At 50.8% G+C, this 20,453-nt stretch overlaps 1 protein-coding gene across 4 annotated transcripts in view; it reads right to left on the bottom strand.

Annotated features, from left to right (window-relative positions):
* Window positions 1-20,453, bottom strand: part of LOC148399925 (voltage-dependent T-type calcium channel subunit alpha-1I-like) — a 42,427-nt gene that overhangs the window by 12,772 nt on the left and 9,202 nt on the right. For 2 of the 4 annotated variants that reach the window (XM_088373800.1, XM_088373801.1), the window contains 16 exons: window positions 13,108-13,404; window positions 9,269-9,381; window positions 8,367-8,500; window positions 6,656-6,753; window positions 6,157-6,316; window positions 5,498-5,831; window positions 5,333-5,425; window positions 4,660-4,978; window positions 4,354-4,586; window positions 3,172-3,323; window positions 2,265-2,450; window positions 1,806-1,923; window positions 1,569-1,724; window positions 1,408-1,492; window positions 1,190-1,335; window positions 90-160 (listed from right to left, as the gene is read on the bottom strand). In XM_088373800.1, coding sequence (XP_088229926.1) covers window positions 90-160; window positions 1,190-1,335; window positions 1,408-1,492; window positions 1,569-1,724; window positions 1,806-1,923; window positions 2,265-2,450; window positions 3,172-3,323; window positions 4,354-4,586; window positions 4,660-4,978; window positions 5,333-5,425; window positions 5,498-5,831; window positions 6,157-6,316; window positions 6,656-6,753; window positions 8,367-8,500; window positions 9,269-9,381; window positions 13,108-13,390 — 2,681 coding nt within the window. In that variant the 5' untranslated portion in view covers window positions 13,391-13,404. The remainder of the gene's footprint in view (window positions 1-89; window positions 161-1,189; window positions 1,336-1,407; window positions 1,493-1,568; window positions 1,725-1,805; window positions 1,924-2,264; window positions 2,451-3,171; window positions 3,324-4,353; window positions 4,587-4,659; window positions 4,979-5,332; window positions 5,426-5,497; window positions 5,832-6,156; window positions 6,317-6,655; window positions 6,754-8,366; window positions 8,501-9,268; window positions 9,382-13,107; window positions 13,405-20,453) is intronic. The other 2 variants (XM_088373802.1, XM_088373803.1) reach the window with 1 other exon arrangement.

Here is a 20,453-nt window from a genome sequence, read left to right as displayed (position 1 = left end):
AGCAACAGGATTGACGCCATTTGAAGCAAAGCTTTCCGATCATGGCGGCTCTTCAGAATTCACCACGGGAAACGGTCCTTGCTTCTTACCTGCGGCTCCAAGCAGAATGAGGATAGAAGGGGCGCCCCCAGTTGTGGTAGTTGGAACTGCGACCGTGTCGCTAAAATGGGACACAAGGTGATAACAATCGACAGGAGGCGTTTACACTGCCTCCAGATCAGATCTGGATTAAGCCGTTTGTCATCGACACTGCGTACAGGTCACAAAATTGGATTCAATCGGAACTCTTTGCAAAAGCGACACAAGGAGCGCTGGTACAAATTGAAGGCCTGGGGGGGTTTCAGGTCACCTACGTCAGTCCGTCAGCGGTCGGCGTCAAACGTTCCCAACACTCAGCAAAAGGGGGCCGCTCGAGCGGGGCCGATCATTTTGGAATCAACATTTCAAATGAGGCCGCCCTTAGAAAATGCAAAAGCCCACCCGGCAAGTGGCGGCCACCAGCCAGCCAGCCGGCCAGCCAGCCAGCCAACCAGCCAGCCAGCCAGCCGCGTTTGTTTCGGCGTGTCTAATCCTCTCAGTGTGATGGACCTAATTATATGTTTTAGCCTTGGCTAAGACACCATCCTGAGAGAAAATATTTCCATGCGCCCGTCGCTATGGAAACAGTAACAAAGTGTGCCGCACGGGAAGTTAAGTCCCGCGCGTGTGTGTGTTTTAGACAGCGCAAATTGCCGTCGGGATCATTTGTTCCGCACTGGATGCCGCGAGCCACGGGCGACAACCAAGACGACAAGACAAACGCCATGCCGGGACCTGTTTTTGCGTTTACGTTTCCTGCTGGGATATTTTCAGCGACTGGGTTGCACATTTTTGTCTTTACTGCCCCCTAGAGGCTGTGAGCAGGAAGGCGATGACTTCAGCCTCGTCGGCATCGCGGCGGCATCTTCACCGTCTCGACGACGGAGGAAAAATGGAAAAAGCCAGCTTGTGCCGCGCTTCAATCAATCGGGCCGGCGGCGTCAGATAAAGTCCAATTAGGACCGGCAGCTGCTCTCCAAATTGATGCTTGTGATTAATCGTTCGTCATTCACCGGCCAGTCCAAGTGTGGGAGCCCCAGTTGAGATTTGGGTTGCTTCAACATTTTTGGCCAGACGGGCAAACGGCGCCCAACGGAAGGCAGGCACGCACCAGCGAGAGGGAGCGTCTCTCTAGGCTTCCCTTGCCGCCGCTGATCACGCTGCTGTTGCGGGACTCGCCGCCGGGGAAGCTCCGCCTCTCCCGGGACCCGCCTGGCTCCAGGTGGCCGTTTGGCGTCAAGGTGCAGATTCTGGGGTCTGGAAAGCAGACATGGAGAAATGGTTGACGTTTCCCCGTCTGTGACGGTTTGCCAGCACGGCCAATCTCACCCGACAATTTGACCGAATCCTGCTTGTCGCTCTCGTCAAAGTTGGAGGAGGAGCGCTCGTCGGAATAGGAGTGATTGGCGTCGCCCTGGCGGGCACGTGAGCGGGTGAGCGGGTTTTGCGAGGTGAGGAGAGGCGAGGCTTGACTTGACTTGAGGCCTTACCTCGGCCTGGAAGCCTTCCACCAAGATGGCCACCAGCAGGTTGAAGAGGACGTAGTTGCCGAAGGTCATGAGCGCCACAAAGTAGAGCGCCGCCAGCGGCGAGGTGGCCGCCATGCCGTTGTACAAGACGGCGTTCCAGTCCTCCTGCGTCAGGATCTGCAAGCGCACCCAGGAGCTCACAAGCAAGCCACATCAATCGTTCGTTTTGCCGGCGACACGGCGGACCCGACCCATTACCTGGAAGACGGTGACGATGGCCCACAGCAGCGAGTCAAAGTTCTTCCTGTCCGGCACCGTGTCGCCCGTCTCCGTCTTCAGGCTGAACTTGCAGCCAAAGATGTGCATGCCCAAAATGCTAACCAGACACAGAAAGCAGAGAAGATGATTTGCGCCGGTGTCGTTCCGGGTCCGGCGAGTCGGCCCTCGGCGGGCTGTCGGAGCGTCAGCTCGTCGGAGCGTCAGCTCGTCGGAGCGTGACGCGCGGTGCGGCGCGGCACAGCCTCCGGAGTCCAAAAGAATAATTGGGCGCTCTGATTCTCAAGGCCGGCAAGTTACACAAAAACACTCCACGCGTAATGGCTGCCTGGCGGAAAACACTTGAAAAACAAAATGTCACTCGACAAAAGTATTGGGACACGCAACATCTTGAACTTTGCCATTGAGGGCTCTCGCACAAATATGCTCGCTCGGTCTTACCTGAATATGAAAATGAAGAGCATGAGCAACATGCAGAAGGTGGCCACGTTGTCCATGGTCTTCATGAGGACCACCAGCTGCCGCCTCAGAGCCGGCATGAACCTGACCAGCTTGAGGACCCGCAGAAGACGGAAGGTCCTCAGCACCGACAGCCCGCCGTCAGACTGGCCCAAGATCTCGCACACGCTGAATGGATGGATGCGGCAAAGCAGAAAAAGATGCTGTTTTATGATTCCAGAAAAATTGTCAATATTTGTCAACTGTTTTTTTCCTTTTCAATTGGACATAAAAAAAAGATGATATTCAAAATTCCTAAAATAAAAATTCTCAAAGACGTTGGAGCAAAAATATTTCAAAACAGTTCTGCTTGCAACTCGCTTTATTGCTGTAAGTTGAGCTCGTTATATATATTTTTTAATCAACTGGCAGATCAATTGCAATTTTTCTCAGCTAAATATCGAAATCAGCCTGAGACGAATCCCTTTGTGTCGGCGGGCGGGCGGGCGGGCGGGCCTTTGTCCGGAATGTCCATCATGCTGACAAATTAAAGGCGGGTGCAGTCCCCGCCTCCTTCATGGCAGGAGAAAGCAGAGCAGCGACAATGGAGCGCCGTACACTTTAGCGAGCGCATTGAGGCGCACCGACAGCGGCAAATTGGAGATAAGGCCACGATACAGCGCGGCGTGGCGTGACGGCCTCCTTTGATCGGGGGGGGGGGGGCTTTCATGTCCAATCAAAGGCGGCAAACAGGAAACGCATAAAAAGCACCTGAAGCCTGACAAAAGACCAAAAGGGATGATTTGACGCTCTGGCATTCAAACATTTGACGAGGTTCCGAGCAGCTGGAGCTCAGGCAGCAAAAAAAAAAAAAAAAATCAGAGGGATGCGATTTGTGGAAGCGTCCCACCTGATGATGACGATGATGCCGTCAAAGACGTTGTACGGGTTGCGCAGGTAGTTGAAGGAGCCGAAGGCGGTGACTTTGAGGATCATCTCCAGGGAGAACATGCTGGTGAAGACGATGTTGCAGATCTCCAGAACGTTGGTCAGCTCCTCAGGCTGAGCACCGCACACAACAAAGACGGACTTTGAGAAAAGGGCTCGACCCGGCCCGACCCGGTGCCGCCTCCCTTCAGAACTTCCAGGAATGGCAGCCAGGCAGCCACGCAGGCAGGCAGGCGCTAATAAGAGCTTAGCGGCAGGCTAACGACGCTTGCCCGCCCGTTTGGCTAACGACGCGAGCGCGGCTTTGTGTCCCGGTCTCATTAGAGGCAGACCGTGGATCAGATGCAAAGACCTGACCGGCGACAGCTCAACTAGATCCATAACGAGCGCGCGAGGGAACGGACGCTGTCATTGCACGGACAAAATGTTGTAAAAGCACCATTCATTCATTCATTCATTCTATTGATTTATTTGGCCTGGGCCTGCTCACAAACAGGTGAATCGTTGGCAGCTGTTAAGAAGACAGTGATCCACATGCTGCTTCATCTCCTAATCGAGGCTAACGGCATGGTCATCGGAGCAAATGGAAAACCTATTGCCATCGTTGCACCACCATCGGCGGGCGATAATCACATCGCATCGCAACCAAGTGATATCCCAATATTGGAGAGTGTCTAGGAATCGCAACGGAGCGAGTCCCTAAAGCGATTCACATGGCCAAAGGATCCGCTCGGACCGGAACTGGGGCCGACCGTCCGTGCGTTTTGTCTCGTTGACAAGAGGGTGACGAGCAGCGCCGCAGTGTTTGGTCTCCATGGCGACGCAGGTGCCGCGTCACATTGAGCCAGTTCCACTTTGGCCCCGCTGGATGTCTTCCCGGTTAGAGCGCCGCCGTCGCCCGACTATTTTTAGCCGCCGCGAGAGCCGACGTGTATCGAGCGCGGGAGACGTCGATGGAAAGACAAAGCGCGGACGGGAAAAAGAAAACAAAAGAGGGCAAAAGTCACGTCTTCTTTCCATTGTCGCGTTCGCATCGATTGCGTTTTCGCCCATAGAATCAGCATTCAAAAAAAATGAGCCGACCCCTGACCCCAAGCCAAAGGTGAGCAAATCAAAAGTGAGCACGCTTGCGTCCCGTCCGTACCTGCTGGTGATGCTCGATGCCCATGCTGATGGTGTTGATGAGGATGGCGATCATGATGCCTCTGTTGAAGTATTTGCTCTCCACGATGGCCCACAGCTTCCTCCTGGTGGCGTACCACAGCCGCCCGCAGCGCTCGCAGCTGTCCGCTTGGCCTCCCGCCTCGTCGGGGAGCGGCGGGGGCTCGCCGCGGGGGGCGTGGTTAGTTTTGTCGCGGTGGCGGCCCGCCGCCGGGCCTGAGGGTGGAGCGCATTCAGCAAAGTCATTTTTCCCTGAATAGGATCAAACTCAAATGGCGCAGGCGCTCACCGTGGGGCAAAAGGTCACGACGCCGGCGAGCTCCCCTCCCGTTGGCCTGCGGCGGGCGCCGGCCCCTGGCGCGGAAGCCCCGGGGTTTGCCGCGCAGGGCGTTGAAGAGGGCCACCACGTGGCGGCGGGCTTTGCGGAGGACGTGGCAGAGGAGCTGGAAGAGTTCCTCGTAGCAGTCGCCGGGCTCGCTGGCCAGCGTGGACGAGGACGAGCAGCGCGCCCGCTGCTCCTGCATCAGCTGGTGCTCGCGCTGCTTGGTCTCCGAGAACTGCGTGGCGATCACCACCAGGCACAGGTTGATCATGAAGAAGGAGCCCACCTTGGAGAGTCAAGCGGGGCATCAAAAGTCGACGCACCCTGGAAACCGACACACTCGCGCCGAGAAATGACTTCATTTGGAAAGAATGGCGGCTGATGATTAGCAGGCCAAACGTCCTGCCAGCTTCTTCCCTATCAGCCATCAAAGCAGTCCATCCATCCATCCATCCATCCATCCATCCATCCATCCATCCATCCATCCATCCATCCATCCATCCATCCATCCATCCATGTTTACTTCCCAGCTTTCATCTCCCCCATCTTCCAGGCCATTTCATCACCCCCTACCCAGGAATCCCAATGAGCCATCAAGCGAACCATTTCCACACTGCAAAAAGAAATTGCTCAGACTCACAATGATGAGCAGGATGAAGTAGATGAAGTTGTAGAAGGAATGCGCGTCCATCACGTAGTACATGATCTCCACCCAGCCCTCCAGCGTGATCACCTACACACACACCCCGCCCGAAACGCATCAACACACACACACGCGCAAAGGCAAGGAGCGTTGGCCACGTACCTGGAAGATGACGATCCAGGCGTAGGCGATGTTGTCGAAGTTGATGGCTCCCTTGTGCGGGTTGCTGAATCCGGTGTGACACCTGCTGTAGTACTGGTTCCAGTTGACGCACAGGCCCGTCGAGCCGTTGAGCGGAGGCTCGGCGCCGAGGCCCAGCGAGCGGCGGCGGAGTACGTCGTCCTTGTCCAGGCAGCAGGCGCGGCCGCCCTCGCGCCGCGACGGCACGTCCCGGCACGACATGATGCCGTTGTCCATGGGCAAGGAACAGATGAACGGACGCTCGTCGTCCTCGTCCGCCATGTAGTACGGATGCGGCAGGCGGACGCCCGTCGTCCTGATTTAGCAAAGCGTTTGATGCAGCAGTTGACATTTGGTTCGCATGGCAAGCCACAAAATTGGTCGCCATTTTAGATGGGGGGGGGGGGGGAAAGAGGGGAGCCATTTCAAGTCATTCTCTGCCAACCCAGTGTGTGTGTGTGTGTGTGTGTGTGCGTGTGTGAAAAAAGTCAAGTGGGTCAGGGCGTTACATGATGGCTTTATGTTAATCTTCAAATTGGTTGCCGTGGCAACGCTTTGACCCTCCCGTGAACTTTTTTTTGAAGCCACTTCCTACGTGAAGCCAACCACCTTACGGACGGACGCAGACACGGCACACTCACAGCGTGAAGTTCTCCTCCGGGTAGCAGCGGTTCCTCAGCAGCCCCGCCCATAACTGAACGCCGATGATGCCAAAGATGAAGAAGACAAAGAAGCAGAGCAGCAGCACGTTGCCCAGCATGGGCAGCGTGTCCAGCAGCAGATTGACCAGGATGCGCATGCCTACGCAACGCAACACACACACACACACGCACACACACACATTCGTGAAAGTAACCAAACAATGATTGGCGTTTGTCTTGTTTCATTTCAACGTAAAATAAAATGAAATGACATTATCGTTAAGATTTTTGGATCAAGTCAATTGCAGTCCTCGCTCATTAAACCAAACACAAAATAAATGAAATGCAAATGAACTAAAATCCAATTAAATTTGATTTTAGGGGAAAAAAACTGTCATCGATAAAACAAAAAATAAATCAAGCCCTCAACGAGCCGAAATGTAATATCTGGTCATGGAGTTTTGGTGGGTCAAATGAGCTGGACGTTCTCGCGACTCACTCGGCACTCTGTTGATGGCTTTGAGCGGTCGCAGGACTCGCACCGTCCTGATGGCCGTGAAGTTGATGTTCTGCAGGTCCAGCGAGTATTCCACCATGCTGAGGGGGGGGGGGGGGGGGAAAGAAAAAAAGCGCTGGATTGTTTTGGACCTTATTTTCAGGACAAATTTGAAAAGACCTCAGTGGGATGTCAAGAAGAAAGAAAAACAAAAAAATAATCAGAACCCCTTCCCACGTGAAGAGAGCCTCGTTGTTGGCACTCTCTAAATTTGCAATCATTCAAATTTGACGCGCGTGTTAAGAACACTCTTCTTCTCTGTGACGTGTCAAATTTACAATCAATATTTCATTTGGCCCACCGGCAACCACGTGAGACGCCAACCAGCGTCTTCTCAACTTGAGAACCCGGCGAGATGATGGAGCGCAATGAAATGACGGCGCCGCTTCGGGGGGATAATTGCCGGGCTGAGAAGAAGAAGAACTCCCAGCTCACGTGGAGATTGGGTGTCAAGATGTCAGGAACCCGCAGAGCCTATTGAAATTAAAAAGCGCCGTTCCGCAGCCAGATTCCAATGAGGCGGAAAAAAAAAAGAAAAGTCCGTCAAAACAGTCTGGAGTTGCTTGAGTTGCAGATAAAGACGCAAAAAGCCTTTTTTTAAAATGATGCCCTCCTCCCCGAACACGTGACTTCTTTCTTCCATGTTTGTTTGGCCTCATGGGGGTGCTTGGCTGCTCAGCCATGTTTACTTTCTCCTCGTGGGCCCGCGTGAGATTCTCCCAAGGGCTTCTGGAGCGGAACGCGCCGACGCTTTGTGTTTGTCCAACAGGACGCCAGAAGTGAAAAGAAAAACAAACGCGCAGTTGCGGCGGGCGGGCGGGCGGGCGGACGGATGTGTCGGCTGTCATTTGATCGTCGCTCATCCAAACTGGTTGAACCCAAATTGAACAAATATAAACAATTCACAGTCGTCAAATGAAAATAAATATGGCAACAATGATCAGAAAGAATGAACAATTCAAACGATATGACACTGCGCATGCCGCGGTGTTTGTTTATCTATTGATTTATTTAGCCACCTCGCAAGGTCAAACATCAACATGGGGACTAATGAGGGTCAAAAGGGTCGGACGGCGAACGACCGGCGGGCCGACGCCACGGCGGCTAAATGGCATTTAATCAGCGGCGGCGGCCCAGACGCCCGCCATTAACTCGGTGACCTCACGCATCATCCGACGATTGGGCCCGCGCTAATTCATTTCAACAAGCACGCAAATGCAAACGCAGGCAAATGCAAGGTGGCGACACACACACACACACACACACACACACGTGCGCACACGTTGCAAAATCAGGTTCAATTCAAATGGCCACAATCAAACATTTGCTGTTGGAGAATATTTTGAAGTTAGTTTGAGTCTGTAAACCAGCTTGAGGAAAAACACACACACACACGCGCGCACACGCTCATTAAAAATCGGTCGTGTGCTTTGGCGGGCTGTTTTACGGTCACGCTGGCGTTCTCACGCACGCGCACAAGTTTGAGGCGTAGACACTTGCTGCTGGCGCTAATCCCTTCCCCGAAGCTCGCCCAAGTTCCCGGGGGTCTTTTTATGGCGCGGGTTGCCCGCGGTGCACGAGTGTGTAATTGGCGGTGCCGCCTCTGCCGTGCCCGATGGGAGGAGGATGAAGAAAAGGAAGACGTCTGGCTTACCCTGCCATGACGATAAAGAAGTCCAGGCGGTTCCAGGTGTCGCCGAGGTAGCAGCGCCGGCCGAAGATTCCCAGCGCCACCATTTTGATCACCATCTCCAGGGCGAAGAAGATGTAGATGAAGGCGTCAAAAGCCTGCCGAGACACATTGTTGCTTTGACTAAACAGGCTATTGGGTTAGCAGTCATGTGCGCTAAATGCTAATATACTCATTTTACAGTTAGAAAAAAAAAAATCAGACAGTTCATGTTTAAAAAAAAACAACAACAACAACTCAAAGACACAAACAAGTTTCATCAAAGACAACGTTGAGTTTCATTTCACAAACATCAAAAACAATTAAGAATCGACACTCAAGTAGCACGCTATGCTAACAGATGTCAAGTCAGCTTTCATTTTGTGGCTCGTCACGTCTCCACCGATGCTTGGCGTCAATCAAATGAGATGCCAACGGACGGCTTGCAAGTGCGTAAGCGCTAACAGGCTGGAGACGTATGCCTGCGCACAGCACCCACTCGTCCACCTTTGACACGGGCGGCGGGGGGGAAGAGGAGGAGGGGGGGGGGGGGGGTGCGCTCATCTGACAAGCGAGATGCTCACAAGAGCATGAAGACCACATGCTAAGTTGGTGAGTCACGGCCGGGAGCTTCTAGTGGGCGTCGATCCGAGCTAGAGCTGCGTTGAGAAACGCAAACCGCGCCAGGCTGCTCGATGGCGCCTAATGGAACTATCGGCTTTTGGACCCCCCCCCCCAGGATTCTTTGTAGAAAAGAAGCCACTCTCAATTTCGAATGTGCGTGTGTGCAGTTTAGTGTCAAGAGTCAGATTCGTTTTTCAAAGTAAGGTCACTGAATCCAAAATCTGCACACCAGTCTTTGCAACGGAACGAAAGGTAGAACTTACCGACAGGATCTGGCATCGGTCGGAGGGGCAGTCCATGTTCTGGCAGGGTTGGTACATGCCCAGCGTGACGCAGTTGAGGAGGATGACCATCATGCTCACTCGCTCGAACCACGTGAAGACAAACGGACGGTTAAGGGAAACTGAGCACCAACAGGAAGATTTGCAAGTGGAGTTCCCCAGGGCTCTGTAGCGAGACTCCCCAAATTTCATTTGTTTACAGCAGCTATGCTAACCTGCAGCGCCACCATTGACGCGGCTTCATGGCCTCGCCGCAGTCAGGAAGAAGGTTCCGGATGGCTTCCCCAGCCGCGGGCAACCAAAAGGAGGTCACCGGCTAAGATGGTAGCGGGTCCTCCCAGGGTGATGACACCCTGGGAGTTCCAGCTCAGGCTTTAGAATTAAAAAGGCTCGTCTGTCTTTCTGGATCTCGGGAGGCCCGCTTACGCCGGGAAAGCCTGAGGGACAGGTCGGAGCTCCTCCCGAAACGTGTCTCGCTCGCCAAGCCTCAGGTCCGGCGGTCACAGTCGGCTGACGCCTTCTGCCGTTGGCTTGACATTTGAAGGCACGATGCCATTTGTGGCCGTGTCAGCATTTTCCTCCACATACAGCCAAGTGCATCTGATGAGCCCAAAGGTGCAAGACGATTTCAGCACCACCTCCTCATTTTTTGCTGTTTATGATTGAACTACATTGCAATCTCATTAGAATAAAGTCCGATTTTGTGAGGCGCTTTTGGCTCCACGGCATCAAAATGAAAAGCCACGTGAATTTTTGTTTTTGTTTTAAATCGCTCCTGATTTGAACTCGAAGGTGCTCTTTCAGCCTCAACATAGTAAAAGCCTATTTTCCGCATTCCATCCGACTTTACATCTCCCACTCAGCTGCCACGGGAGTCCGTCAGACTTGTTGCCATGACAACCAGCACACAAAAAATAAAAATATAGATAAATCCGGGGTGTGCACGCAATTTAATAAGTCACCATTTGGCAAATGAAATTGGCGCTAAATTTATGAAAATCTCAAGCAGAACATTTCGTGACACACACACACACACACACACACACACAGTTGGGGTGGGGGGGCTGTTCAGTGAGATTATGAAACGCGCTCATTTAGCAGTCCATCAACTTGCCTGGGGGAGGGAAAGCCGAAACTCAGCAGGCTGACAAACTGACAAAGCTCGTACGAGTGTGACGACACCACGACAGGGAACGACAACCTGTACAATGGACACGCAAACGCAGGCACACACACACGTTCTTTTAACTGGAAGTTCTATAGCAAGCTTTGCTTGGTTTCGAAGACCCTTCTGTTCTGTCCCCTTTAAATGCTGAAGCGTTAAAAAAAATAAAAATATACATGTATAAAATGACAAAATATAGTACTTCTATTCATGGTGAAATAAAAAAAAAGTCTAGTGAGCCCGCATGGTTCTGATTGGACCATCTGCTGGGCTCTTTTTCCTCTTGTGTGCGTGATGTAGCTTGATGCCAACTTTGAGTGGGTAGCTTTACTTGGAGTGCCCACCAGCAGTTGAAACAGACAAACTCGCACACGCACAACACCCAACACAGGACTCCACTGGAAGCCCAAACTAAAATCTTGCCTTGAAACCTTAACTTGACGCCCCAGTCGGCGACTTTGCGTGTTCAGTTTTGCGCAACGCGCCCTGGCGTGAACATAGCCGCCGGCAAGCTAACAGCGCTCGCTGCAGCTATCCATCGTGCTCGCTTCCACGTTCGCCATCCACTTGCACCTTTTTGGCGGCCGGCATCGCCGCGGGTTCGGCGGGAGCAGAGAAGCAATTATCTCCTCGGCGCAAATGTTTGAAGGAAAACATTGAGAACGACAAATCGGCTGTGACATTTTAATCGCTCGCACGCGCGACATGAAATGGCCTCTTTGTCATCGTCGCCGAGCATCTTTTTTCCCACATCCCTGGAAGGCCTCGCGCTCATTCTTTTCATGTTTCTTTTTTACATGGGCAAAAGCAGCCAGCCAGCCAGCCAGCCAGCCAGCCAGCCAGCCAGCCAGCCAGCCAGCCAGCCAGCCAGCCAGCCAGCCAGCCAGCCAGCCAGCCAGCCAGCCAGCCAGCCATATGTTCAATGATCACTAAAACGAGTCTGCTCGCAACCCAAACACCGAGCGAACACTGAGGCCGAGCGCTGCCGAAACATCCGCCTCCAAATAAAAGGCGCCGCTGCTCACGCTGAATTATTGATGAGAAAGAAAACCTGCCGGCCGCTTTATTGAGGCTGAGGCCCCGAGCACAGAGAACAAATGAGCTTTCCCCACTGTAAAAAAAAAGAAAAATATATATATATTAAAAGCTGATGACAGGAAATCAGCAATTAAAGCAGCTTGATGAGATTACAGCCTGTTGCATGATTCGCAGCCTTTTTTTTTTCTTTTTCCAAACGGCTCATTAAAGAAATTTCATATCAGAGTGCGGCAGTCTTGCTGCCAGACTCAATCTCAAAAGTTTGACGTGTTGTTTGACCGTGAATGAACTCATTCGTTGCCAACCCAGTTAATATCTTTGACGTCTATAACCATCAGTGGCACTGAATGAGTTAAGTAGGACAAAAATGAAGACTCCTCAAAGTGAAGCGGCCAGGCTGGATTTTTGCTCAAGATAGTTTTAAAAGCGGATCGCGGCATTAGCTTGAAGACTGATAGCCGCATTAGCATCGAGCTGGAGGGAGCTCAGACACGAGTCCAAAGTTCAACAAAGATCTAAAAAGGGAATCTGGATAAAAACAGATTTTCAGTTGGCTTCATTTTCAAAATTGGTGCTTCATGTTGTCCGATTGTTGGTTTGTCTCATTTGTTTTATGCTTAGCTGACTTTTGTGTGTTTGTTAGGTGCTCTCAAATAGTCCGTTTTTTGGGGGTTTCCCCTCATTATTTGGTCTCACTCAAACTTATTTTGCTTGCTTTAGATTTAATCTCAGTCTAGTCCTCGTTTTATCCTGATTAAGACAAGCCAAAGAGTTCGAGCCTCGTGCAGACTGAAGCCAAAGAGAAAGTCGCCGGGAGTCCGTCGAGTTTACTTTTGGGGATTCAGTTTTTTTTTTTTTTAAATGCCAATTCGGGGACAGCGAGCACATGAAGGCGGAACGGCCCGTTTGCGCTGATGAGGGAGCGTGTGAGTGTGTGTGTGTGTATGTTGAGAGCGTTGCAGATGTCAAAGTGATTTGATTTGAGGGACTATAAGCCAATATGAAAAGCCCCGCCCCCTCCCCCCGGTGCTGCTTCAGCTTTCAAGATTATTCATTAAGTGGAAATCATTCAATGTTACGCCCCCCTGGAGCCGTTGCGGCGAGTTGATGAAAATGAAATGAGCGAGCGAGCGTGTGCGTTATGGTGGGCCCATAAAGCCATGAATGAAGTGTTGTGGTTAATTATTAACATGACGTTGGTGCTTAATGCACCCTGACACGTACAATTTTTCAATTCTGCACAATAATAACTAACTGACCCTCACAATGTCTGTGTGTGTGCGCGCGCGTGCGAGGTATCAGTATTTTGGTCTGTGTGTGGAAGAAATGTGATGCATGCATGTACATCGGCAAGTACCCACAAGTACCCACAAGTACTCACGCATTTATGATGTGATGATGATGAAGATGATGATGATGATGATGCAGATGACGGAGTGGGTCAGAGAGCGGGACAACTCAAAGGAGATTGGTCGGACTGCTTCGGTGGTGACGAGCTGGCCTTCACGCTGCCGCATTTGCCCAAACACCGAGGTCGGCGACTATTTCACCGGCAGGAAATGTCAAATTGGACCCCGACCCAGCGGCGTCTCGGCCCAAAAGAAAGTCAAAGGATATGGACTGGAAACCAGGCGGATGCACCAGCTGCGGGGGCAGGTGGTCTGCTTGAGGCAGAAGAAGACCACCGGAACCAGTTCGGGATGCGGGACCACCAGCACGCTGGTGGCGCTGCTGCCGTCCACATCGTCCACTTCCTCTATGTCGTCCTCCTCCTCCTCCTCCTCCTCCTCCTCCTCTTCTTCCTCATCCAGATGGTACGGGTGGGGGGAGGAGGGGTCAATGACATCATCGACCCCGGTCGCCACCGTCGAGGGGCCCTCCTCCTCCTCCTCGCTCGTCATGGCAACGCCGAGGTCTGCTCGAAAAAAGACGAGAGTTTTTTGGGGGGGCTTGCAAAATTGCTCGACTATTGACTCGGGTGCAGAAATCGATGACGCGAGCGGCGGGGTCGCTCCTGCGCCATTATGGGACCAAAATGGCAAAGGGCTAAAAATACACGCATTGGATTTCGGAAGATGAAGAGCGGTGGAAGAACGGCGGCGGCGTGACTGCCATGTCACTTGTTTGAAGCCACGTCGCTTTGCGCACTCCGTGTTTTAATCGGGACCGCAGCGCAAGGTCGCTTGCTTTCTTAGGCGACTAACGACTTTGCAAATGTCGTGACATTTCATGGCCGAATGCCAAATGCCACTTTTTGATTTCAAAATGGACACACTGACAAGCAGTAGATGTGAAAATATCAGAAAATCGGTACAAAAAACAGGGAATTTTTTTTATTGATATTATTTTGCAAAGAAGAAGCTGAGAAATTGAAAAATAAAAATGAATCATAAGAAATTTCAAATAAATTCATCAAAAAATGTATTTGAAAAATAAAATCTGAATTGACCTGAAAAAACTCAAACGCCCAAAACAAAAATATTGATCAAAAATACAGATAAAACTGTAAACAGGACTGAAAATAAAATCGAGGCGAAGCACTCGGTGACCTTTTGATTGAAGCAGGTGGTGAGAAAAATGACGGAAAGCAATCATAATGAATTGATTCCCTTTGATTGAATAGCGCGTCCATTACATATGAATTGATTGCATTCTCTTTGATTGAGTTCATAGCCGCGAGTAGGCCGACACCGCGTCGTTGCGCACGCTCGCTCGAATCCCAACGAAGCTTCACGCAAGCAATGACACGCCGGATGCACTTTGACCTCTCGCCATGAGAAGTGAGCGTGGATCAGCGTCAACAATGGAAATGTGGAAGTATTGGATTTGTATCACGCACTTGATTTTCCGTCTCTTTGTTGGCCGACATTTGTCTCACTTTGATTTCGTCTCCTCATTTGCGTGAATGGTTTCAATTACAATTGGAGCTTGCTTGCGTTTGGCAAAGCGGCAGTCTCATTCACACTCGCCGTGTTTGTTTTGCCGCTGATTGCCGAGCGCGGTTGGCTCTCTGACGTTTGTCGAACGACTCCCAATCAAATAGGTATGAATAATTCAGCTGCAGCGGTACAAAACTCGTCGTATGCAAATTGAGAGCATCGGCCGAGCCACTTTTTCCAGACAAAAACGGAGTGAGCGGCCCTGAAGCCGGTTCGTTGCACTGAGCCGAATGGAATTTTAATTTTCTGCACGTGTCTCTCATGACAAGACCCACCAAAAAGTCTGGAGGAGCCATGTCTCAAAAGACACAGGACATTTACCATTTTGATTTCAAAGTTTGACTCTGAAGCACACCTCGACACTTTTGCTCAAATTCAGCCCCCAAATGCAGTTTCACTTAGCAACGTACAATTTGGTGGACACGTCTATCATGACTAGACCCACAAAAAAAAAAAAAAAAAATCAGTAAAAGCTAGACTTTAAAATGCACAGGAAGGTTGTCTTTTTGATTGAAATTGCGTTGCTAATAAATAAATACATAAAAATATCAAGGCCTGAGCTTGACGAAAGAGACTTTCAAGTGGCAAAGGCATGGATTGACAAACTAAGCCCTCAGCACCCAAATTTTTGCTAGCGTGTGACAAAGACGTATCGTGCATACGCTTGTCTTAACTAGGTTGCGTATATTTATACTCCGTTTCAAGCCGGGGAGTCAATGAGGTGATTTGTCGCCGCGCAGAGCTGGGCTGGGCTGGGGCTACATAGACAAATGGCGCTAAGGCTAATGCTGCGCGCCGTTTATTTTTGCCAGCAATAGATCCTCCCGCTCTGCTACTGTCATGCTGAGCTGAGCTCCATGCTAACCATGTGATGTATTTCAGCTCACACGCTAATGTGAGCTAACACATTAGCACGCCGTAGGCTAGGCCATGGTCTGCTAGCGTGAAGCTGCAATTCGGTAGCGGACAACCCTTTTGTTGAACTTTTTTTACGCATGTTGTCGTGTCTGTTGTGTGGCTTTGATGTATTTTTACTCTTAAGTGTGTGACAACGTGTTGTTTCCTTTCTGGGAAGTTAGCAGGGTGACATTTAGCGCAACAAAGGGTCTCGGAAGCAGAAGTATTTTTTGGCGGCTGTGAACGGCAGCGGTGGGCGGACGCGGGATGAAAATAGCGCTCGCCGCAACTTGAAGGTCTGGCGGATTAACGGCGGAATCCGTGAACGAGGACCAGGCCGCCTTTCCGGATGACTTTATCTGAGAAACAGTCGTGCGATTAAGCCTGGAGTTGCTATTGTATTGGTCTCAAAAGCAACTCGGCTGCTGTGAGATTAGAGCACATTTTAATGCAGGGGGAAAAAAAAAAATAGAGAAGCATAAAAAAAGAATTGCCATTGAGGTGGGGGGGCTGCCCATGGCCGTGAGTGGACACTAAGTGCGGCCCTGCTGTGTCCATGAAAGAGCACAAAAGATGTACCGGCCTGGTGAAGATCACGTCATGCAATCAATGCTCTTCTTTTGCATGCACCTTCCTCCTCCTCCTCCTCCTCCTCCTCGTCATCATTCATTCAGCGGTGTTCAGCGACTTCAACTGAGTTCAAAAGCAAAAGCACATATCCCCTTTTTGTGTGTGAATTGACTCCTATGGAGCTTTCTTCCTCCCTTTTCTGGTTTAACCTAATCATTTCATCCGTCATGTTTCAATTCTGAGCGGTATTGTCTTTTCTGGATCGAGTTGAAAAGAATTCATTGAGTTGATAAATACATGTGATTTTGGGACGTTCCATAATCTGGCCAAGGAGCATCATGAAATACAAGTGGTCCAAGAATAGACCCCTGCGGGACCCCACATGTGATCTTTGTTCGTTCAGACTCGTATGCACTGATAAATCTTATTCTAGGATGCAATTACGGCAGGCGGCTTGTTAAAAAAAAAAGAAGTGCCACAGCGAATCGATGACTTGCTCCAGATTCTCCACAGCTGCACGGCGCTCGTGTTCATGTGCTACTTGGAATCATCTACACGACAAACATAAGCATTGTTCTTTTCGTGACTTTTTTATTTTCTTCTTTCCACTGCAGCTATTTTGACACAGTAACTAGAGTGACACATAAAAACGGCTTAATTAGGGTTCCGTTCCATTCGGCTTTAAGAGGGTCTGCTAAAGCTAGCACGCTAAATAGGTGACACTCACAAAAGGCCATTTTCAGTGCTTTGGCTTTTTTTTTTCCCGGAATCCCCTCAAGGAAGGAAATCTAACGAAGACGGCATCGGTGATTGCGATTGCACCTGATGATGCCTCGCCTGTTTACGACCAGCGTGGTTTTGTTTACGAGCAGCGGGCGATGCGGCTTCAGTGTAGCCCGGTGCTTGTTTTTCAAAGTGTGTAGAAGCGCTCCACAAAGAACTACTGCCATAACAATGAGCCCAAGCATAAGTCCATCCTAACTCCACCCCCAGAAAGCTAACCCCGCTTGAACGCAAAGCACAGACCTGACGACAACCACCTCGCCCCTACGGTTAACGCTAAACAAGCTTTCGTCTCACGTGGTATCGTATCGTACATAGATCCTCGTCTTGTTAAATACTTGAGGTTTTTTTTTTTTTTGTCGCCATGTTTATTTCCCAGCGCGCTGGCATGCTTCCCTGTCGCTTTTCTTCCATTTGGTAGCTAATTAATCCTGGCTGGCTCTCCCGCCCGGCTTGTCGTTTCCAAGCCGCCTGGCAATACCGCCATCATTGTTTACGGCCCCGCGAGTGCATTTGTGCGTGTGTGCTTCGACTTGGTGCTATTGTTCGCATTGACGGGTGTTTCCCATTGTTTATGTTTACGGAGGCGTGTGATTGCGTGCTGTTAAAATATGAATGTGTGATTCAGTCGGTGTGTGTGTTGAGATAGAAAAGTGTGCGCACAGCTGGCTGTCAGAAACGTTTACGAGCTGCCGGTGGCTGCAGTCGATAATTAAAAAGGAGGAACGACGGGCGGCGGCGGGAGCGAGGCGCCGTGAAGTTGCGCGTTACTTGCACCGGTGCCTCCTTAACACGTTTATCTTTCGGCATCATTTTGTCTGTCCGCCACCACAGGCCCGAATCCCGCCCACCTTTGCTGGAAGAAAGCGAGGCTGCTATTTTCTGCCTCGCGGTTTGCGTCTTACTTAACGTGGTTACATTAACAAGTTAGCGGCGCGGGCTCCGGGCCGGCAGGGAACGACGACCTTCACCTCAGCTACCTCCTCGTAGAATTCAAAACGAAATTGTTTGTCATGCCGACAGTGCGGCGATCCCACAATTTCCCAAAAATGGAGAGACGTGTGGCAAAATAAAGCAAAAGTACCAGCGCAGCGCAGCGCAGCGCAGCGCAGCGCCGCGCCGCCTAGTTTGAGCGTCGTTGCTGTGGCTAGGCCGGCCGGACACCCCAACAAACCCGCAGTCATTATTCGTCATCTTATTTCCACAAAGTGCCCCCCCCCGGCTGATGTGATTCTCCGAACGGTCGCGATTGAGCGGCGCCCTCAGACGTGCCGCCGCAAAATATCCAGCAGCGAGCGGGTAAAGCGCTGAAACGAGAGCGGCGGATATTGGAGCCATTCGTCTTTGAGTGCCGCTGCTCGCATGGCGAGTCAAATCCAGATGCTCTGGAGACACAAAACGAGGAAAACGTTCCGATTTTAGCACAGCAGGTTACGATGCTCGAGGAAGCAGCAAGGTTATTCTTGTTGGGATCACAAACCAATTGTTTGCAATTTTTGTTGTTAGCATCAGCGCTAATGCTACCGCTAAGAGCAGCATGGCTAACTCATACAACGCGATCGAATTATCAAAATGTAATTTGTGCCTTTTCTAAAATTGAATTCAGGCCTACATTGCCAAACTCTTACCCCAAAGAGATGGGAAAGAAAAACAAACAAATTGATTCTTTAAGAAAGTTGAGAAGACGCATTAGCAATCTTCAGGCTAATGTAGCATCGACTCCATTGGGTCATTTGCGCTAAAGTGAAGCATTTAGGCCAGGAACTAAAAGCGTGGCGCAATTACGGCAGAGCTGAGTGGCGGCGGCGGCGGCGGCAACCAATTGGACGGCAAATTGGAAGCAAAGTGGAATGAAAAGGGAGCAGGTGCGCTCGTGCTCCACTTTTTAATGACGTCTCCATCGCAACGCAAAGACAGCGGGGAGATTTTGGCTAACGTTGAACATGGCTTACACTGAAAATCATCCTGATTTTAATTGAAAATAACCAACAATGATCATACAATAACCAATAATAAAAATAATAATCGACAACATCGTTTTGACTTTGCAACATTCAGCGGAACCGAAACATCTCTCTGTCAAAACTCCTGGAGAAACGGCAAAAAGCACAAATGCAGAGTCAGCACTTTGGCGCTCGCTGAAAACGGGATGAATGAACGCACGTCGGCGGCTGCGAGTGATCCGTCTGGGCGGTGGCGCCCCGCTCACTGCCGCCACCGCCGCCGCCGCCGCCTCGGCTTCCATCTGCTCGCCGCCATCTACCGTTTAGCTGTTTGCTCAAGCTGTGCCGCAAACGAAGACAAGACGCTTCGCTGGCTTCTCAGATGCTCCGCTTGGCGGGAGGTAACGACTTCCGCCTTGAAAAGAAAACGATATAATGAAGAGGACAGCGGCGCCTCGGCTTTTTGAGGGCAAAAGCGACTGATGCCAATTTATTCTTCTAGATATTAATTGCAGAAAACTTCCGATAGGTGAGCTCCGTCTGTTGCAAAACAAAACAGGACATCAACTGTCTCAATTTGTATCCGACAAATCAGGGCCTGCGTCTGCAGTTAAGTAAATATGCTATTTGCGGAAATACGCTGGCTTTTGACATTTATAGAAATAGATGGTTGGTGCGCGTGCCTGCCTGCCTGCCTGGCTGCCTGCCTGCGTGTCATCACCAGGAGGCAGTCAAGAGCGGCGTTCGGGGTCAGGAAGGGACGCCCTGAGTTACGAGGCCGTACGAATGGAGGCGAGGTGCGCCATGATTGAGGGTCGCTCGGGGGCACCAAGCAGTAGGACGCAACATCAGGTGACGGGATGAAGTCGGGTACGGCCAATCGGCTTTGGGATTGGGAGGTGTCTGGTTGCTCGAGGTTCAGATTTACGTTTGAAGACTCGAGTCTTGCAATTGCTTTTTCTTGAGCTTTTGTCAGCTTTTATCAAACGTGGTTTTCAATTTTTCATTTTTTTGGGGAGGATTATGGGCTTGGCAGTTTTTGATGGAACATGTATATTGGAGATTCAGCAGCATATTTTGGAAAAAAAAAAAAGCTTTCTGACCCCACTCAGCGTATTTTAACGGGAACCACGAATGTCACGGTCTAAACCTCGCATACGTTGTGTAGTTTGATGTTGTAATGCCACCATTCACCTCTAGATGGCAGACATGGCTTAGTTACTGGCGCCTCAATAATCTCGTACAAGTTGATTTAGGTAAAAAAAGTCTTTGCACTGAATGTTGCTTTGCTGTTCCAAACACAAATCATATTTCAATTTTTGGTCATACATCTGGTTAGAAATTGTGCCTGCCCCCGGCTCCCATTTAAATTGTCCATCCTGGGATGAATTGTAAATGTGACTTGTGTCATATTTATCAATTTGAAGCTTCCACCTTCAGCGCTGAGACAAACCGCGGTGAGCCGCCGCACTCCGTGTGACATCTCCCCTCCGAAAATCAATTGCGCTCTTGCTGCGCGATGAGAAGGCGCCATCATCCCCGAAGGGATGGAAAGCGTGTCGCGCGAGCGGAGCGCGCCGCCGTTGCTCGCCGCCGTTGCTCGCCACCGTTGCTCGCCACCGTTGCTCGCCACCGTTGCTCGCCGATGCAGCTCTATCGACTTGCCCTTTCATTCCATTGTCGAGTTTCAATATTTACTACCTGCACGTGAAGAGCCACAAGAATGTGGTGAGCACTCGTGATGGACGCTTAGTCAACAGTTACACGTTGGATTTGGCGCCATCTGTCGGCAGCAAGCGTGATTATAATTTAGGGCTTTCGTGAATTCCCAA

This window comes from Syngnathus floridae, chromosome 4 (genome assembly GCF_059516105.1).
Source record: "Syngnathus floridae isolate MCC-2025c chromosome 4, RoL_Sflo_1.0, whole genome shotgun sequence".
Taxonomy (NCBI): domain Eukaryota; kingdom Metazoa; phylum Chordata; class Actinopteri; order Syngnathiformes; family Syngnathidae; genus Syngnathus; species Syngnathus floridae.
Note: the sequence above shows the minus strand (reverse complement) of the source record. Positions and strands in the feature narration are given on the sequence as shown.